The 21,402-nt window shown below is 41.1% G+C and overlaps 1 protein-coding gene across 1 annotated transcript; it reads left to right on the top strand.

Moving 5' to 3' along the window:
• Nucleotides 1-2,099: 2,099 nt before the first annotated feature.
• On the top strand, nucleotides 2,100-18,906 carry cenpn (centromere protein N). Its single transcript, XM_078210564.1, has 11 exons — nucleotides 2,100-2,142; nucleotides 6,518-6,695; nucleotides 7,475-7,520; nucleotides 8,255-8,314; nucleotides 8,423-8,502; nucleotides 8,590-8,760; nucleotides 10,315-10,416; nucleotides 11,031-11,088; nucleotides 11,840-11,949; nucleotides 15,497-15,623; nucleotides 15,769-18,906. The coding sequence occupies exons 2-11, from the start codon at nucleotides 6,528-6,530 to the stop codon at nucleotides 15,879-15,881; spliced, it is 1,035 nt and encodes a 344-aa protein (XP_078066690.1). The 5' UTR covers nucleotides 2,100-2,142; nucleotides 6,518-6,527; the 3' UTR covers nucleotides 15,882-18,906.
• Nucleotides 18,907-21,402: the final 2,496 nt, after the last annotated feature.

Below are 21,402 nucleotides of genomic sequence, written 5' to 3' on the forward strand. Positions count from 1 at the left end.
CTGAGTGAGCATTTGTGTTCTTTGTGCCTATCATTAGGATGATAGCATTCCTACAATGCAGAAGGAGGCCATTTGGCCCATCGAATCTGCACCAACCACAACCCACCCACCCCTTTTCCCACAACCCCACATATTTACCCTGACACTAGGGTCAATTCAGCATGGCCAATCAACCTAACCCACACATCTTTGGACTGACGATATAATATTGTGATATTATGATGATATAATATTTATTATTGTCACATGTATTGGGATATAGCAAAGAGTATTGTTTCTTGCGCACTATACAGACAAAACATTTTGTTCATAGAGTGCATAGGGAAGAAGGAAAGGAGAATATAGTGTTATAGTCATAGCTAGAGTGTAGGGAAAGAACAGCTTAATATATGGTAGGTCCATCCAAAAGTCTGATGGCAGCAGAGAAGAAGCTGTTCTTGAGTCAGTTGGTACGTGTTCTCAACTTTTGTATCTTTTTCCCGATGGAAGAAGATGGAAGAGAGAATGTCCAGGTTGCATGGGGACCTTGATTATGTTGGTTCCTTTCCCGAGGCAGCTGTAGATGGAATCAATGGATGGGAGGCTGGTTTCAATTGGAATCAATGACAAATGTCCTCTTTTTTGTATACACAATGCACTCCAGACCTTATTCTGTCCAACTCATGAATATCCATAAGCATAGACTGACAATCATCTTACAAGATGGAAGGCTGCCACTAGAATCTTTATGTGACTCAAAGTCAAGTTTCATTGATTTGCTTTCCCATAAAGCACACTGGAATCATTTGTTACACTGAAAATGCTATATGTACAAATTGATTCCTTTGTTTCCTCATTTACATAGGTTCCTAAAAGTACTTTTTATTTTATTTATTAATGTCACGAGTAGGCTTAAATTAACACTGCAATGAAGTTACTGTGAAAATCCCCTAGTCGCCGCACTCCAGTGCCTGTTCGGGTACACTGAGGGAGAATTTGGCATGGCCAATGCATCTAACCAACACGTCTTTTGCACTGTGGGGGGAAAACCAGAGCACCTGGAGGAAACCCACACAGACATGGGGAGAATGTGCAGACTCTGCACAGACAGTGACCCAAGCCAGGAATTAAACCCGGGCCCCTGGCACTGTGATGCAGCAGTGCTAACCACTGTGCGACCGTGCCACCCATACTTATTTCGCTATAAATGACTTGAGATGTTCAGAAGTCATGGAGGAGCTGGATAAATTGTATTTTACCTTTATTTATATATAGGATTAAGTTTGGCAAATCACCTAAGGAGATTTTCCTTCAACTTGACTGAATTTTCAAGTGAGGTAACCAGCTAATTGCTCTATTTTCTGTTTGTCAATCCACCTAACCTAACATCTTTGGTCTGTGGAAGGAAACCAGAGCACCCGGAGAAAACCTACATAGATATGGGGCGATGTGAACCACTGTGCCATCGTGCAGCCCAAGGTTCAAAGCAAATTTAAAATAGAACAATGGATTTTAATGTCCCAATGATTTTCTCTAGGATCGCACACAGCAGTGGTCTGGCGGTTAATCTTTAATTCCTGGACTACAATCAGAAAATGCTGAAAAAACTCAGCAGGTCTGGCAGCATCTGTGGAGAGAGATTCAGTGTTAATGGGCGGGATTTTACGGCCGCGCTTGAACGAGACTGGAAATTCCCGCATGAGGTCAATGGAGATTTCCATTGTTGGACCAAATCCGCTCCAAAACCGTGGCGGGCAAGGTGGCAGAGACCCAACTAATGTTTTGAGTCGAGTCCAACAGGACTCTTATTCAGAAGATGTTCCAATGAGGAATCATATTGTATTGGAAGTCTGTTATTTCCCTCTCCACAGGTGTTGCCACAGCTGCTGAGTTTTTCCAGCACTTGCTGTTTTTATTTGAGATTCCCAGTATCCACAGTGTCCTGGGTTTTTTTGGGGGGGGAAATCTCACTGTTGGGCCAGGCAGCTGCAGTACCGGCTCGCCGGGCTGGGTGGCGCGGTGCTGGGAGGAGCAGTGAGGAGGGGCTGCGCTGCCGCGAGGCGGGCGGCGCTGCTGATTGGTTCATTTTCAAAAGGGGGTTTCGGCGCGAGGCGGCCCCGGGGGGGCGGGGCTTGTGCGAGAGGCGGTTTGGAGACCGAGGCGGTAAGGCCGGAGGGACTGGGGAGCCGGAGAGACTGGAGAACCGGGGGGACGGAGGGACTGGGGAGCCGGAGAGACTGGGAACCCGAGAGACTAAAGAGGCGGAGGGGACCGGGACCGGAGAGACTGGGGAACGGGGACTGGGAAGCGGGGGGCCAGCCATTTCCCCGCCTTCTGCAGTCACTGTGCCATCAGGAGAGGGCCATTCAGCCCGTCGAGCCCAGGCCAGCTCCCTACACACACACAAGTCCAGTCCTATTGTTTCCTTGCAGTCCTGTAGGTTTAATCCCTCCCCTCATGTTGCTGCAACCCTGGGAGGCTCAACAATTTCAGACAATAAACTCTGTTTCCCTTTTTTTGGTTCTGTTTTTTTTTGGCCAGTCTTAAGATCTGAAGAAAGTAGGCCATTTGGTCCATTGTGACTGCTTCACCATTCATTTTGATCATGGCTGATCATTAAGTTCAATACCTGATCCCACCTTCCCCCCCTCCATGTGCCTTAACCCATTTAGCCCCAAGAGCTAAATAAAGTTTATTTATTAGTCACAAGTAAGGCTTACATTAACACTGCAATGAAGTTAATGTGAAAATCCCCCTAGTCGCCACACTCCAGCGCCTGTTCGGGTACAATGAGGGAGAATTTAGCATAGCCAATCCACCTAACCACGTCTTTCAGACTGTGGGAGGAAACCCATACAGATACGGGGAGAACGTGCAGCCTCCGCTCAGACAGTGACCTAAGCCGGGAATTGAACCCAGGTCCCTGGCGTTGTGAGGCAGCAGTGCTAATATCCAATCTGAGACTGACCTTAACTCCACCTTCCCCTGGAACCCTTGATTCTGTTTGAATCTTGTTTTGCTTTTGGGCGTAGCTGTGCATCATTCTGTCAATCATCCTCCCTCTAGTTGCATTTTTACTGCAACCATTGCCACTCTGCCATTTGCTCCATGACATAATATTTAATCTCTTCTTCCCTCTACTTCATTGCATGCATTCCTCTCGCTCCCTCCTAACCCATCCCCATCCTCTTTATTGGCATAAAACACATCACATTTCTACCTTCCTCCAGTTTTGAAGCCATATTCAAATCCAGAAGTTAAGTCTGCTCTGGGGAAGCTCTGACAAAGGGCCATCCAAACTTGATACATTGGCTCTATTCCCTCTCCACAAATGTTGTCAGACCTGCTGAGATTTTCCTGCATTTTCTGTTTTTGTTAAATCTGTTTTGCTCTCTACTGCAGCTGCCAGATCTGCTGAGTATTTCCAGCAATTTTCTGTTTTTATTTAAATGTGTTGCATAATAGTGTACATTGTGTATATTTTCACACTGATTCTGTTTTTTGTTCAATATCAGATGTCAGTTTGACTCAGTTGATAGCACTTGCATCTCTGAATCGCAAGATTCCTGGCTCAAACCCCATCCCAGAGACTTGAACATAAAGTTCCAGGACAGGACTGGAGGGAGTGCTGCACTGTTAGAATTGCTGTTTTTCAGATGAGTCATTAAACCGTGGCGCTCTATGACTTCTCAAAGATTCTATGCCACTGGAAAAATGGGAGGGTTATCCTTGGGTCCAAAGAAGAATCATTGGACTTGAAACGTTAGCTCTGTTTCTCCCTCCACAGATGCTGCCAGACCACTGAGTTTTTCTTGCACATTGTTTTTATTTGAGTTATCCCTGGTGTTCTGGTTAATCACTTGATCGACATCACAAAAAACATGATCTGGTCATTCTCATGTTACTTGTTGGGAGTTTGCCATTTGCAAATTGGCTAGTGCATTTCTTGCTTAAAACAATGACCACACTTCATTGGTTGTAATGCATTTTGAGACTCCGTGGTTGTGAAAGGTACTATAAAATGCAAGTCTTTCCTCCTGCCAATATTTAATTTAATTAACTTTGCTAAAATGCTTTGTCTGGTCATTATCTCATGGCTGTTTCTGTGATCTCGCTGTTTGGAAACTGGTGTTTTTGTGTACTACAACAGTGACGTTGAGATATTTAATTGGCTGACGTTTGGGGTGTTTTCAGGATGAGAGACACACTATTTAAATGTTCACTCTTTAGAAATTTAGACATTGAATGCAGGAAACTGGTTACATCACAATTGGATCACTTCTAGTTGTCCCATTTGAGTGTATTGAGACTATTGTGCATTGTAAGTTCACCATAATGAAGATAAGGATAGGAAACTAGTTATGAACTGCAACTTGAGATGCTGAGACAATTTACTGTTAGCAGTAAAGATTAAAGGAAGCTTTAAAGGAGATTTTGAGTTGGTGTTTTGGTGATTAATAGGATAAAATCTATTTCCTTTATGGAGTCAGTGATGAGGCATCTTTTAATATCGAGTAAGGAGAAAGATTGATGAAATTTCTTTATGCAGGCCATTTGAATATGGGAGGTTTTGCCTCAGGGATTGTTTGTTCTTCGTGACCATGACACTAGCTGGAATTCAATGAGTTAAGTTTCAGGTGCAAAATGTTCAAAGACAAGTAATCAGTCCAATTTGAGCATAAAAATATATGTTGTGTGCTGGGCGCACATGTATTGTTGGTGTGAAAGAGGTGCCACGGGCCTCGAATTGCAAAGCTCGCATTTCCTATTGCCCAATGTGATTCTGTCCCGTTTGGAGGAGATGGTATCTTTGCCGATAAACCTGGGCCATTGAGTGATCCTGTACAAGGCTGTTCCATGTCTTGGGGGTGATGTTGGAAGATCTTCAGGGAGTGTTTGGAGCAAAAAGTATGACTTTGGGGTGGGGGGGTGGAGATTTGAAGCAGGTACTACGGTGTGTATACCAAGATGAGCTGAATGTTTCCTGTTCTGTTAACTTCTGTAGCTATACCCACGTGATTCCTTGAGGCTGGATGTTAATTCTTTGTATAGTGGGCATAGAGTTCCACTATATATGTTTTAGAAAATGTAATTATAACAAGAATATCTTGGCTGTGAATTTGAGTATAGATTTACCCTGCCTAAGTTAAAATAGACCAGAGTTTCCGCTCTGGTGGAATCCTAACCTGTACTTGGTTGACTGGATTGCTACACGACTGACCGCCTGTCACTAATTTTAAGTTGAAACCCTCTGGTCAGGAGAGATCCAAGTAGTAGCATAATAAAATGATAATGCTGACTAATAGCAAGTGATCGCTGTCAATTAGCCTACAACAAACCCAGACATAACATGGGAAAATCCCAGTGGTGTAGAGCTTTGGAAGCCAGTGGTCCAAAGTTGCTCGTATATAAATACGTCACACTTTGTTTATCAAAATATTTGTGCACTGAATGCCAAAATATTATTTTCTGAAAAAGCTCTATCTAATTTACATTTGCATAGAATAGAATTATGTGCTTCCACTATCTTGTCAAAAGAGGAAGCTCCATTGATAGACCACTCAATCATGGTTTAGCAAATTCAGTGGTGTGCAGTGAAACTGACATTCATCTGTGTCCCTCTTGCTGTTTATATGATTTAACTATTTGTAACTTTCAATAGCTTAATAGAATAGCGTTCAATACAAATCCAAATATATTATGAACTGTGTGAGCATTTCAAAGTGCTTTTGTTCTTCTGAAGGGTGCTCACGAGAATATAGGGGAGCAGTTCTCAAAGCTTTTTCAAATGAAGGTACCCTTTCCAAATGGATTAGTGATCACTGACCACCCCACCCATCCAAATTATTATAGTGCATTACTCAATGTAAAAATGCTGTTATATAATGGTGTTTCAATAATGTGCTGAAGAAAAAGAATATTTATTTACTTATAGATAACAAAGTGAATCTGCCTGCTTTATGCAAGGATAATTTGTCTATCCTTGAACACTCCCTCTTGGGTGAGATGGCCAGTCCATTCTGCATGTGTGACAGCCACACTCCAGCATTAAATGCTCAGCAAGCACTTTCACATTTTCGTGGATCCCTGGAAAGTCTACAAATTCCCAGGTGTTCACAGACTCTAGTTTAAGGCGCATTGATTCAGGAAACAGTTTGTGCATAGCAAGTTCCCACAACAGGAAATTAATAAATGTTTAGATCATCTTTGGATGTTAATTGATAAATGTTATACAAGATTACTGAGAGAACTGTCTTGCTATTGCTGTGAGATCTAGTGGGATATTTTATGGCTACCTGAAAGGGCAGACCAGCTCTTGGTTTAACATCTCAATGGAAAGGTGCTACCTCTGACAGTGCAGCAATCCATTAGTAGTGAACTGAAGTGCTAGCCTAGATTGAGTGTTCAAATTTCAGTGGAGTTTGGGGACACAATCTTTTCTGCAGGTGAGATGTTATCAGTGAGCCATAGCTGACATTTTGCTCATTGTATTCAAGCCCTGACCATTTATAGTGGATTTTTGTGTGTTATTATAAAGGTGTTTGGAGATGGATTCAGTAGAATACCTCATTAAGGTGCTGTCAAGGTTTCGAATAGTTGACTTCCCCAAGTTACTGAAATCCTGGGACTTTCTGTCCGCAAGGCAACTGCAGGAAGTGAACTTCGGGGAAACTACAAAAAAGGCTCTGATTTTGGAGGTAGCTGCCCTTTGTGAGGTAATGTACAATATGCATGTAATAGTTCGTGGGTAATTGATATTTTTTCCTCTGAACAGAACATTTATAAAATTCATTCATGGGATGTGAGTTTTGCTGGACCATCATTTATTGTCCATCACTATTTGTCCTTGAACTGAGTGGCTTGCTAGGCCATTTCAGAGGCTATTTAAGAGTCAACCACATGAATCTGGAGTCACATATAAGCCAGACCAGATAGGATGGCAGATTTCCTTTCCGAAAGGACATTAGTGAACCAGATAGATTTTTAATGATTTTTTTTAAAGTTACAAAGCCAATGAGCAAACTCAAATCCATTCCTTTCTTGCTCCGAACACCAAATTCAAATTCCAGTTGAATCCAGTTCATGGTCCCCACAAAAGAGACAAACAGGATCCAAGCTGACAAGGTAGGGCATTGCACCCCATCCTGGACTTGATCTGATGCTTAATCTTAGCCAAAAAGCAATTTCATGGACATCACAAGTATTTTAATTCCAGATTTTTATTGGATTTAAATTTCACCACCTGCTGTGGTGGGATTTGGACTGTCTCTAAGAAACAGTGACTGCCCTTTTGACAGAGAATAAATTTCAGTGCTTTAGAACTTTGAAATTTCCCATTTATGAATATTAAAACTTGCCATTTCTTTCATGTATGTTTAATACTGAACTATATTGGATTGGTTTTGGTGAATAGAAAAATTGAATGTTTTTTGATGGTTTTGAAATTTTTAGCTGTGTAAAATATTTTTGATGTGTTTCTTGAAATTTATTCTAGGTTAATGGAGTTACCCTAAAACAAGTAGCAGATTTGGACATTATTTGTAAGTATTGCCTTTAATTTCATTACATATTAGGAATGGCACATTTCGTAGCTAAGTTATAGCAGAACTTTTACTATTAAATAACAGTTTCAGACAGACCTTTTTCTTATTAAAACAAAGGAATTTGCTGGCTGTTTCCAGTTGGCACTCGTATTGTATGGAATTTAATGCTATAATTTCATGTAGAATTATCAGCCAAGCCTGTTGTCAGGTAGAAGCACTAGGACCATTAGATTTATTTTGTTTGCAACTTCATTCATTAAACTGGTCGGGTCTTTTTTGCATGACTTGTATGTCATAAAAGATCAAGGCCCTGATTTTACCGGCATGGCCGCCCCGAAATCAGGGAGGGCGAGGCTCGCAGAAGGCATTCCCCATTGGCCTCGGTTGCAATCTTACGAGCCTTGGGCGGCCGTGGCGGTAAAATCAGGGCCCAAGTGCCAGAAGTCAATAAATGCATTTTTTATTTAACCGAATGATTGAATACTGTCATCTGTTCATGAAATATTGAGAAACGTGTAAAATATTTGTCCGCACAGGACTGGTAATATCCGGGCAGTTTAGTCAGGGCATGCAAGAAAACAGGATACCAGAAATCTTGAAATAGAAACAGAAAATGCTGAGCTTGCATGGGTTGAGCATCTGAAGATAGTATTACAATGCAGACATTTGACTTATCTCTCTTCCTAAAATGCTTAACTTTTTGTTTAACTTTCTGAATTGCATGTCTTCAGATAATTGTGCATACCCTCAGAAGAAAAGATGGAATTCTTATCAAATGTTCAAGTCAAAAGGTGTGTAAATCATCTTTCACTTTTCCGTGCCCATTTCTTCTCAGCATTTAATAACTGTTTCCTATCTGCTACAATATACTCATTCACAATTGTATAATTCCCTTTCAGGTGATGAGGAAGCAAAGTTATTTGATTTTGGAGACTTCAGAAAGACATTTGAAAGAAATCTCAAAATGCTCATTAGAAATGTAAGTTGCAGGTTAATTTACATTTGGTTTTGAACAGTTCTCTTACCTATTTTAAATTGAAACCCCAATTTATTTTTCCTTCCACAGGTCATGGTCAACATTTTGGAATGTGGGGAAGCAGTTTGGATCCGAATTGCATGGGGAAAACGCCACTCCCCACCTAACCAACAAAGGGCTTCGTATGCAGTGTACTACCCGCAGACTCCTTATGTTTTTGTGGCTAATCTTGCTGCACAGTACAGAGTGTATATTTCTCAGGTAAAAGGGCTCTACTTGGACCTTACCTGTAATCTGGATGGAAGACTCCTCCCTTGCCTTTTCAAAATCATATTAAAAGAATACTGTGCACTATTTTAGTCCATTCCTTTGGATATTTCTGGTAGTAAAGCTAATTGTTCTCAGTTCATTAACATTTTTCCCAAAGAACAAACAAAAAAGCAAAATGCTGTGGATGCTGGAACTCTGAAATTAAAATAGAAAGTGCTAGAAATACCTGCAGGCTAAACAGCATCTGTGGAGAGAGAAACATTTGATTTGATTTTTTTTATTTGATTTATTATTGTCACATGTATTGGGATACAGTGAAAAGTATTGTTTCTTGTGTGCTATACAGACATATCGCTCATAGAGTACATGGGATGAAGGAAAGAAGACAGTGCAGAATATAGTGTTACAGTCATAGTTGGGGTGTAGAGAAAGATCAACTTAATATATGGTAGGTCCATTCAAAAGTCTGATGGCAGCAGGGAAAAAGATATTCTTGAGTCGGTTGGTATGTGATCTAGACTTTTGTATCTTTTTCCCGACAAAAGAACGTGGAAGGGAGAATGTCCGGGGTGCGTGGGGTCCTTGATCATGCTGGCTACTTTTCCAAGGCAGTGGGAAGTGTAGACCGAGTCAATGGATGGGAGGTTGGTTTACGTGATGGACTGGGCTACATTCACAACCCGTTGTAGTTTCTTGCGGTCTTGGTCAGAACAGGAGCCATACCAAACTGTGATAAGGGTTGATGACGTTTCATTCGAAGCTCAAAGAACAAGTTCAAACAATAGAACAGCCTTTCTGCTCCAAGTCATTGTGGATCATTTTTCTTTCACTAAATGGTTGCTTGTTTCAAAAGGTAAAATATGAATATACGTGTCCAGACACTGGTTATTTGATCCCCTGGTTTGGTGGAATTGGGTGTGAGATCTGATGCAAACACTGTCACCCCTAAGATCTAGTGTCAAGATTATGGTGCTATAATTTAGTTAATTTATGATAGTGCTAGGGGTATTTCACAGTAACTTCATTGCAATGTTAATGTAAGCCTTACTTGTGACTAATAAATTAGCTTAACTTTCATTGCAGAAAATGTTAATTGTCATATAACAGAAAATGCATGCAAATAGTCAATGAATGAAAGAAAAACCGCACTGCCTTGTGGACTTCCAAAGGATTCAGGACCATTGACTAACTCCTGCATTGTTTCTACATTACCCAAGAGTTAGATTTAAGTTGGGAACAATTGGCTTGCTGTGAATGTTCCTTTAATTTATTTGTTCCTATCCCATTTGTTGAACTGGTGCACAGCTCTTCTTCGGCTATGAACTTCTGCTTTTTCAAAGTTGAAGCAGCTGTAATCTTTTTTAAAGTTGATCTTTTCAAGCAACCAAACTCCAATTTGCTACTGAATTGGCTGGACTGAAATAAACAGTTTGAGTTTGTGTTCCTCCTTGCTTAGAATTAGGTGCTTGTTACTCAGAACTCATGTTTAAGGATGGGAGTTTCAAACCGAGGCCCTTTTGAAATTTGACTGAATTTGTTTTCCAGGCACTGGTTGTTGCTACAGAGCATAACATGCTCAAGGAAATGGACCTACGTGGACATTGCTTGGACTCTCTCCGAGACATCGCTCTTAAAAGATTTAATCCGGTAAAACAAAGCATTCTTTTTCCTAGTTGCAAAAATATTTTATTGGAAAGCAAAATGGATCCCCTGGCACTGATCTGATTGATTACTTGGAAATGGATGTTCTGATTTTTCTTTTTTTTATCCTATCTGCACTTATCCGAGATGAAATGAGCATTACCATTGAAGTCCTGGATTTCACTAATTTTTTTTGCTCTGGGGAGTGATTGTAGTGTCCAAGACTAGGGAGGATGTTGGGTGTTAATTCCCCAGTTAGAGCCCCTGTTTAACATACCTGTTACTTGCATGAGACATGACTTGTTTTATTGTTTACTCTGCACACCAACACACAGTTCTAACGATATCTGGCTGCCAAATTCCTGTCTTGACCTTTCTCCCACCCCCCCCACCCCCATCAAAATCACTGACACCCCCTCCACTGTCTTGTCCTTCTCCAGAGAGCCCTCTCTACCTTTTAGAAGTTATTTTCAAAATTCAGCTCATTGACCCAAGTTTTTGGTTGCCTCTCTCCCTTTTTTTGTATTTGAAGGCATCTTGGAAATTTTGCTATGTTAAAGTGGCTGTATAAATGAAGTTAGTGTCAAAGATTTATTTATGCTCTGTTTGTTTAACTTCAGGCGCTTTCCACACACCACAGGAAACATTTACAACAGCTAAACACCAACCAGGAATCTGGTATTGTTTTATTTTATTATTTCAATGCAATTAAAATCTCATATTATGACAGGGGTCAAGTGATTTACAGAAGTAGAAGGTTAATACCCTCATTTGCAGTTTGAGAAGTGTCTTGCACTAGCCCATAAAATGTTGTATTTACTTTAGGGAGGGAGAAGTGTATCTGTTGGGGCCCTTGCCCTCATTCTTGATTACACTAAGTGCTGTGATTGTGCTCTGGAAAACCTTTATTGGTGGATGGTGCTGGTGGAGAAAGAGGAGAGGTTTTGACAGTGTAAGCAATGGATTTCTCTACTCTGACTCTGCCTCTTGGCAGTGGTTGAAAGTTTGAATCTAGTAGTAGAACGATTCAATGCTGTATTGGTGAGCTTGGGCTAGTTTTGTATATGCCGGTGATAAAACAGACCAGGGATATACAACAGTGGAATGCTACACATCTGTCCACACGTATATTGATTAAAAGTGCAGTGATTTTTCATTTTGCACTGACCCCATATCTTGGCATGCAGTCACCTTGCGTAGTACCCTCCTGCTGACTTGAGCACAAATATATTTAGTAAGATTGGACTGAAACCTTTAACTAATTTGCATGCTTCTCTGATTCAAACTGAATAGTGTTCTGCTGGATGTTGGGAATTATTGAATTGGGGTCTAGTCTAGACAGAATAATCACTATGATTATTGCTATATGTATATGATATCGCTACATATATTCATCTAATTTCCTTCTCTTTCTCCTCCCCTCACCAAGATCCGAGAATCACCGTAGAAAATCTTAGAGAGAAAGAAGATGCCAAAAGATTAACATCAGCAGCATTTGGAGAAGGGTCACTACCAAAACTGGAGGAGGTTCATTACAGGGTGTGTACTGAAATGTGCTTCTGAAATGCCATGATCTTCAGTAAAATGTATGTTGCTTGGTTTGACTTTTTCGATAGGAAAGCTATCTCGCCTTCTGCTGGATGACCTACTCGGTATGTAGACAGATTTCCAAAGATTATCAGCTTGGTTTGGTGATAGCGCACAACTTTTAAATTTTAGTCCCAATACAGAAATGAGCCATTTGGCCCAACAGATCCGAAGGTTTTTGCTTCAAGCCACACTCTGAACTGGAACAAATAAGCTAGCTGACACTTCAATGCAGGGTGTAATTGAGGGTCCGCTGAATTGCCTGTGGTGTTGTCTTTCAAAGGAATTAAATTGAGGTCCCATCTAAAAGCAATGAGAGGAAAATACTGTGGATGCTTGAAGAGTGAAATAAACCAAACATGCTGTTGACAGAGAAACAGAGTTAATTTTTCAGCTTTGTGCCCCTTGACAAGAACTTGTTCAGAGGGCACTAAGGATTTAGTGGTGTTATTTGAAGAGGACAAGGGAAGTCTTCCAGTGTTTTGGCTGGTGTTTATTCTTTCACTAACATTTTTTTTGCCAGATGTCAGATACGGTTTTATGGCCATTTGAAAAAAGTACTATGGGTGAATAAAATTTAATTTTGTTTTGCCTTGCAAGTTGCTATGATTTGGAAAGTATTGCTGCAGGCTGGTGGAAAGGGATTCAATAGTAACTAGTTGACAGTGGAAATTTTGCATGGCTGTTGGGAAGGACAGGAAATGGAGCTAATTGGATAGCTTGTTCAGAAAGCCAGAATAAGCCTAAGTGCCCCCTTGTGTGCTTCTTATTCATTCAGGGGGTGTGGACATAGCTGGCTAGGCCATAATTTTTTGCGCATCCCTATATCATTCTATGATTCTCTTTCCCCTGCTCCAGTGATGACAATTACTACTTGCCCCGGTGCAGTTGAGTGCTTGGGTGTAATCATTGGTGTCAATTCTGTGGTATTCGCATTTCCAACTGGATGAGCATTGATGAGCAGGAATCCTGGCTGATATTTCCTCCTAGTTCAGCCAGGTGAAAAGCCCTTATCAAAGAAGGAATACAGTCTCCTTCCTTCAATCTGAAGGCTTTTTCCTGAATATATTTTCCTGGATGTATCTGAATATAAATGAAAGGAAGTTTTCCTGCAGCTGTACAGGGCCTGAAACCACACCTGGAATACTTACTGTGTGCGATTTTGGTCTTATTTGAAGAAAGACATAATTGCTTTAGACGCAGTTCAGAGAAGGTTCACGCGACTCATGCCTGGTTAGCACTACTGCCTCAGTGCCAGAGACCCGGGTTTGATTCCAGCCTTGGGTCACTGTCTGTATGGAGTCTGCGTGTTTTCCCAGTGTTTACACGGGTTTCCTCCAGGTGCTCCGGTTTCCTCCCACAGTCCAAAGATGTGCCGGTTAGGTGAATTACATAAGAACATAAGAAATAGGAGCAGGAGTAGGCCATCTAGCCCCTCGAGCCTGCCCCGCCATTCAATAAGATCATGGCTGATCTGACGTGGATCAGTACCACTTACCCGCCTGATCCCCATAACCCTTAATTCCCTTACCGCTCAGGAATCCATCCATCCGCGCTTTAAACATATTCAGCGAGGTAGCCTCCACCACCTCAGTGGGCAGAGAATTCCAGAGATTCACCACCCTCTGGGAGAAGAAGTTCCTCCTCAACTCTGTCTTAAACCGACCCCCCTTTATTTTGAGGCTGTGTCCTCTAGTTTTAACTTCCTTACTAAGTGGAAAGAATCTCTCCGCCTCCACCCTATCCAGCCCCCGCGTTATCTTATAAGTCTCCATAAGATCCCCCTTCATCCTTCTAAACTCCAACGAGTACAAACCCAATCTCCTCAGCCTCTCCTCATAATCCAAACCCCTCATCTCCGGTATCAACCTGGTGAACCTTCTCTGCACTCCCTCCAATGCCAATATATCCTTCCTCATATAAGGGGACCAATACTGCACACAGTATTCCAGCTGCGGCCTCACCAATGCCCTGTACAGGTGCATCAAGACATCCCTGCTTTTATATTCTATCCCCCTCGCAATATAGGCCAACATCCCATTTGCCTTCTTGATCACCTGTTATACTTGCAGACTGGGCTTTTGCGTCTCATGCACAAGGACCCCCAGGTCCCTTTGCACGGTAGCATGTTTTAATTTGTTTCCATTGAGATAGTAATCCCATTTGTTATTATTTCCTCCAAAGTGTATAACCTCGCATTTATCAACGTTATACTCCATTTGCCATATCCTCGCCCACTCACTCAGCCTGTCCAAATCTCTCTGCAGATCTTCTCCGTCCTCCACACGATTCACTTTTCCACTTATCTTTGTGTCGTCTGCAAACTTCGTTACCCTACACTCCGTCCCCTCCTCCAGATCATCTATATAAATGGTAAACAGTTGCGGCCCGAGTACCGATCCCTGCGGCACGCCACTAGTTACCTTCCTCCAACCGGAAAAACACCCATTTATTCCGACTCTTTGCTTCCTGTCGGATAGCCAGTCCCCAATCCACTTTAACACACTACCCCCAACTCCGTGTGCCCTAATCTTCTTCAGCAGCCTTTTATGGGGCACCTTATCAAACGCCTTTTGGAAATCCAAAAACACCGCATCCACCGGTTCTCCTCCATCAACCGCCCTCGTCACATCTTCATAAAAATCCGACATGTTCGTCAAGCACGACTTTCCCCTCATGAATCCATGCTGCATCTGATTGATCGAACCATTTCTATCCAGATGCCCTGCTATCTCCTCCTTAATAATGGATTCCAGCATTTTCCCTACTACAGACGTTAAGCTGACCGGCCTATAGTTACCCGCCTTTTGTCTCCTTCCTTTTTTAAACAGCGGCGTAACATTAGCCGTTTTCCAATCAACCGGCACTACCCCAGAATGCAACGAGTTTTGATAAATAATCACTAACGCATCCACTATTACCTCTGACATTTCTTTCAATACCCTGGGATGCATTCCATCCGGACCCGGGGACTTGTCCACCTTCAGTCCCATTAGTCTACCCAGCACTGCCTCTCTGGTAACATTAATCGTATTAAGTATTTCTCCTGCTGCCAACCCTCTATCGTTAATATTTGGCAAACTATTTGTGTCCTCCACCGTGAAGACCGACACAAAAAACTTATTGGCCATGCTAAATTGCTACTTAAGTGTCCCAACATATATAGATTAAGCAGATTAGTGGGGTAAATGCGTAGGGTTATGGGGATAGGGTGGGGGTGACCCTGGGTAAGATACTTTGAGAGAGTCGGTTCAGACTCGATGGGCCAAATGGCCTCCTTCTGCAGCAGGGATTCTGAGGAGGTTTATCTTATGAAGAAAAATTGGGCCTATATCTATTGGAATTTAGAAGGAGAGGTGATCTTTATTAAAATATACCAGATTCTGAGGGGATTTAATGGGTAGATGTCTGGAGGCCCTATGTTCCTATGATATATTACCACTGCTTTCCTTTGCCAATTGTTATGTCACTAATTCTAATTCCAAATGTATTGTTTCAGTTGCAAACTGTCTTTAAGGATGAACACAATAAAGGGATTTTATCAGACAGAAGAAAACCATTCCGATGTGTAGCAAAATTTTCCAGTCCAAATATCCTTGAATCATTGAGAGCACTTCCAGCACTAGGTAGGTATATTCTATGGTCATTTCCATCACCTATGTACACCTATTTTCTTTGCTTTGCCACTTCTACTATACAAGGTTTGATGATGGAAGACTTGTAGCATTAATTCTGTTGCAACCATGACGGTTTCAATTTTCTTTTTCTTAGGGATTGCTGATGTTCCTATTTCAACCATGTTCAGCAGTATTCCAGAAAAGGGGAAGAACTATTTCAAAATTACAGACAAAAGGGCTGTCGGGCCGAATACGCCGGGTCCTTAACTTCGTAGTCCAAGGACAACCTGTAAATACTTTTATGTTTCCTGTGGAAAAACTCTGTTGCCTCTTCTGTTCTGTAATGAAGCTTTAGATTTTCCTCTAGACCATTGAACAATGTGAATGTGACATTGTTAACATTGTTTACTGACAATAACTTTTCAGGATAACCGTTCATTTATTCTTTGTGTTGCAAATAATAAAAAATAAACATGACTTTTTGCATAATATCTCTTATGAAGATGAGGGAATTTATACATTTGGAAGATTTTCTTTAGTTGCCCCTTGTGGAGGAATCAAGCTGGACATTGATGCCTTTGCAGTATTTGATTTTCTGACACGAATTATCTAGATCTGTGTGCTTAACTGCATTGGTCTAGGTGTCCAAAAAGTGTGACATTCTTGGAACCATAACCGACCAAGATGTTAAAGAGTTCGCTAATCTTTGGTTAATTCTTTATTCCCAGCCAAACCCTGTTCTTCATTCCCCCCTTCAGCTCACGATATCTCAGAATACTTGATCATGCTCTGAATTGAATCTTTAAAAGAGGTTTTCAAACATTTTAATGTGTCAGAGAATCTTACAAAAACTATAATTTCCCGTATTCCCTGCAATCTGGCTTGCTTACGATGGAAATGTTGTGCTATTACGTTTTTGTTTTTGAGAAAGTAACAACCCACGGCATTGTCTTTTAGATGAAAGTTACTGGTCTGTGGGCTTGTCACACGTTTTTGAAAAATAAATGCAAGAGATTTTGGTTGCGATATTTAACACATTACCTCTTGGAAGCTTCTACAGTTTTACTTTCTCTCCATTTTTGCTTTTAAAATATTCTCCGTCACTTGCTTTTGTTCCAACTTTCTTCCTCCTGCAGTCAGATTTTGCTGCTCCTGCTATTTGTTTTCAGGATTACCAGAAGATTGCTTTTCCCATCAGTTTCCCACGGCGAGCTGATTTCTACCCCAACAGGTGCCTTTTATTCTACAATATGGGGATATTCCAAATACTGACAATTTGCCAACCTGTCCCAACCTGTCTCATTTTATATTTAAAAATTGCAAGGCAGGAGAACAATGTCACGCACTAAATAATTCTAGGATATCCAACCAAAGTCTCATGACAGTGGACTTCACCTTTTTTAATGTAAGCCCAAGTTAGTGGGTTTGATAAAGAAATGGTTTGATGTACGTCTTCACATCTCCAGCTTGCACACTGTCAATTATCAGTATTTAATAAGTGGGTTGTAATCTCATGTTTAATAAATATCTATTTCAGATCTTCAGTTAGGAAGAATTCAGACAGCCAAAGGGTTTAAGAAGATGGTGGCCCTTGCATATATTATGAAGAGTATAGTTTTCTCTTTTTTTATAAAAAGCTATTTCCAGGGTGGTGGGATACAACTTCATTTTACTCATTCAGTTGCAGATATTTGAAATAAGTTCCATTTATTCTTCAATTGTCAATGAAGGCCAGATTCTCGGAAATAACTTCATAACCGTGTGTTAAGTTTTTCGGTGAGAATGCTAGGTAAGCTTTTGGTTAAAATACCCGCTCTGAATATTATCTGGACTTGATTTCCCTTGCACTTGCCTGATTGTGCTTTATGTCAGTGATGAGGCCCATTTTGGGCATGGAAGTAATGAGAATTTAGCAGGCTTGCCCCTGCAAACTAGACTCTACCTCCAATGAATAGGTCATTTAGATAATCAACACTGCTGCAAGCAAGGTCATTCTCAATTTCTATCGAAGGGAAGCTATAGATAAAGGGTTTCATTTTAGGGAGGGTGAAGATTGGAATGCTAAAATAGGATAACTCTACTTCAGTTTTAATCTAGGAGCTTGGGCTTTGGTTAGAATTTCTTGGCAATAAAATTGCTTACATGTTCATGTTCACATGCACTTTGTCCATTTGAGCCATTACATCCCCATAGTTATCCAAGGTCTTATGTTGGGCTTAATTTTTGGATCTAGTTTAAAATAACTGAATTTCACTTCAAGTTACAAGATTTCCATGTCCAATGATCAGTGCTGTTGTTTCTGATTTTCCATAAGGAAATGTTTTGTTTCTGAAATGATTTGCTGCACTGTCCTGTATTTCTTGAGCTCAATTTAAAACTGGAACCAAGCAAATACTTCGCATTTGTGAACTTTTGTCCTGTGGCTGTCCCTCTGCTGTCCAGTTCTTCACCGATGCACACATTTATGTGAGATTCATGTATGTTTGTGACTGAGCAGTGAATTTCTACCCAGATGGCTACCGAGAGCATAACTGCTGAGCCCTGTTGAGTCCATACACATTCATTTCTAGCATCTAACAATTGGTAACACAAACTTAACCAATTTTCCTTTTGAATCCTTGGGTGCAGAACACAACTGTATTATCCTGACTGAAATTGCTATCTCTGCACAGACTTGTGAATTGAACCAGGCTTTAAAATTCGACACGTATCAAGTAATTGATATGTAAACTTTCCAAATACTTGACAAACCTAGTCACTAAAGATGAAGGTCTAACTGGATGAATAAATAATACAGCATCTCCTTGTTAAAGCTTTACTACATGCAGTCCAAATGAAATTTGTCAGCAGGACTGAAGTTCCAGCTTCCTTGGGGTGAATTGAAGTCCAATCTTGCTTGCGGAATTATGAATCCGGTCCTCCCTCTTTTCAAGTATTGTTAGAAATTATTGACATTTATTTGCACAATATAATGTTGTTTAATAGTTTTATTTATGTAAATGTAATAAAATGTTGTGGTTACTTTACATCTTGATTTATTTTGGAATTACATTTGAAAACCAAGAGCTTGTCATTTTTGTGTTTGCGTGTGTGGCATGTTCATGAGCCAGCATTTATTGAGCACCCCTAATTGCCCTTGAGAAGCTGGTGGTGAGCTGCTGCAGTACAAATGGACACAGTGGACATATGTCTGTACAGCCTTTTATGAGGCCTTTATTTTTCTGCCATAATCCAGTACTCAACTCTTCAAGCCTGCTTTGCAATTCAATAAAATCATGGTTGATAGTAATCTAAATGAAATTGATTTCTTCAGTATAAATGAGATTGAAGTTATACATTACCATTAACGGGATTCAAAACGAATCCTTTGGGACATATCGCCTTTCTACTGAGATGTGCCATCTGGAGAAGGGAATCTTGAGGCATTAATACCCTTACGAAAGAGTTATTGGATACGGGAACTGACAACAGATTGGAACTCGGCTATTTTGATCCACATGATAAAGGCTGATATGCCAAGGCAACTCCAGATACAACAGTTTAGATTCAATTAGTTAGATATAGCCATTGGCTGGTTATGACACTGCTAGCACTCAGAGCTTTTGGAAAGTTTGGAAACAAGATTATTGCAACCCAATTTGGGTTTTCTGAAAAATTAAATCCCTGCAACGAATACATAAAACTCTCTGGCGCTGTTGATGCATGGTCTTCAAGTTGGATATGTGATCCTCAATGTACTAAATGGTTACCATTACCTCCAATGCAAATATTTTTATACCAACATGATAGTTTAAGACATAGAAGTAGGCCATTCAGCTCATTGGTTCTAATATATGATTAATACTGATTTAAGCAACCATATCCTGAATTTGCAATGTCGTCTGCATCATTTGTGTTTTTGGTGTGAGGCAAAGATAGAACTAGTGGTTAGAATAAGGTACTTATCTCTACATAGTGTAGTTGAGGCACGTAGCACAGATGCATTTTTTAAAAATTATTTTATGGGATTTGGGCATCCCTAGTTGCCCCTGAGAAGGTGGTGATGAGCTGCTTTCTTGAATTGCTGCAGTCCCTGAGATATAATTAAACCCACCAGCATTTGAGGGAATGCTAGATGAGTACATGAGGGAAAAAGGAATAGAAGATTCTGCTGATAGGATTTGATAATGAGGGGTGGGAAAAGACTTGTATGGAGCAGGAGCATGGGACAGTTCAGCTGAATGGCCTGCTTCTATGCTGTACTTTCCATGTAATCTATGTAAAAGTTGTGAAATTTAACTGATAATTTGCTGAGAAAATGTGTAAGTAGTCTCACAACAGGTTAAAGTCTAACAGGTTTATTTGGTAGCACAAGCCACAGGTTAAAGAGGTGTGAATTGTCTCCAGCCAGGACAGTTAGTGAGATTTTGCAAACACAGGCAAGTCGTGGGGAATATAGATAGTGTGACATGAACCCAAGATCCCGGTTGAGGCCGTCCTCAAATGTGCGGAACTTGGCTATCAGTTTCTGCTCAGCAATTCTGCATTGTCGTGTGTCGTGAAGGCCGCCTTGGAGAAGATCAGAGGCTGAATGCCCTTGACTGCTGAAGTGTTCCCCGGTAAGAAGTCTCACAACACCAGGTTAAAGTCCAACAGGTTTATTTGGTAGAAGTGTTCCTGACAGGAAGGGAACACTCCTGCCTGGTGATTATTGAGCAGTGTCCATTCATCTGTTGTCATAGCGCTGCATGGTCTCCCCAATGTACCATGCCTCGGGACGGTGGCACAGTGGTTAGCACTGCTGCCTCACAGCACCAGGGACCCAGGTTCAATTCTAGCCTCAGGTCACTGTCTGTGTGGAGTCTGCACGTTCTACCCGTTAATGCATGGGTTTCCTCCGGGTTCTCCGGTTTCCTCCCACAGTCCAAAGATGTGTGGGTTAGGTTGATTGGCCAGGCTAAATTGACCCTCGTGTCAGGAGATTAGCAGGGTAAATATGTGGGGTTATGGGAATAGGGCCTGGGTGGGATTCTGGTTGGTGCAGACTCAATTGGGCTGAATGACCTCCTTCTGCACTAGGGATTCTATGATAAAATCCAGCAGGTGGCCTTCCCACCACCTACCTGCCTGCCCCTGACCTGGCTGATATCTTATGGGGACTGAGGGAATGTTGGGCAGGATGCCCATCCTTTGTCCTTTTGAAACAATAAACAGTTTCCATGTACTGTTGGCAGCTCTGCTCTGCCTCAAATTATCTTAATATTTTATTGCTTTACAAAAATGAGGGGGTTCAGCTGTCAGTGCTTAACATATGGTCTAAAAAGTTAAATGTAAGTAGATCTCTCACAACTGAGTTTCGAAAGAAACCATAAATTAAAATCAGATTTAATGGAGGATGCAATAACAATATTAAAGTTTAAAATCTTCCAGTTCCCGAAGTGTTGTAATGGGAAAAATACAAGGAGAGCACACTTTAAAATGGCTGCTTGGCACATAAAGAGTTAACTGGGAAAGGAGCCAAAAAGCAGACGCCGGCTCCCACTTATCAGAATTCACTTTAAATCAAAACCTAACAGACAAGCCATTTCTAAATCACAGACTGACTCATAGCAAACAAACACCTCAGGAAGCCAAGCCAAGGGCCAAGACATCTTTTAAGATAAGGAAAACCCGAAACAAAGGGAATAGATTAGCCTTGGGACGAGCGGGAAAATATGAATGCGAGGAAACCAATTAACACCTGAATGAGCCGAAACGAACCATTGATAGATACAGACATGAGGAAATGTACCCATTCATAAGAACAATA

This window comes from Mustelus asterias, chromosome 4 (assembly GCF_964213995.1).
Source record: "Mustelus asterias chromosome 4, sMusAst1.hap1.1, whole genome shotgun sequence".
NCBI lineage: Eukaryota > Metazoa > Chordata > Chondrichthyes > Carcharhiniformes > Triakidae > Mustelus > Mustelus asterias.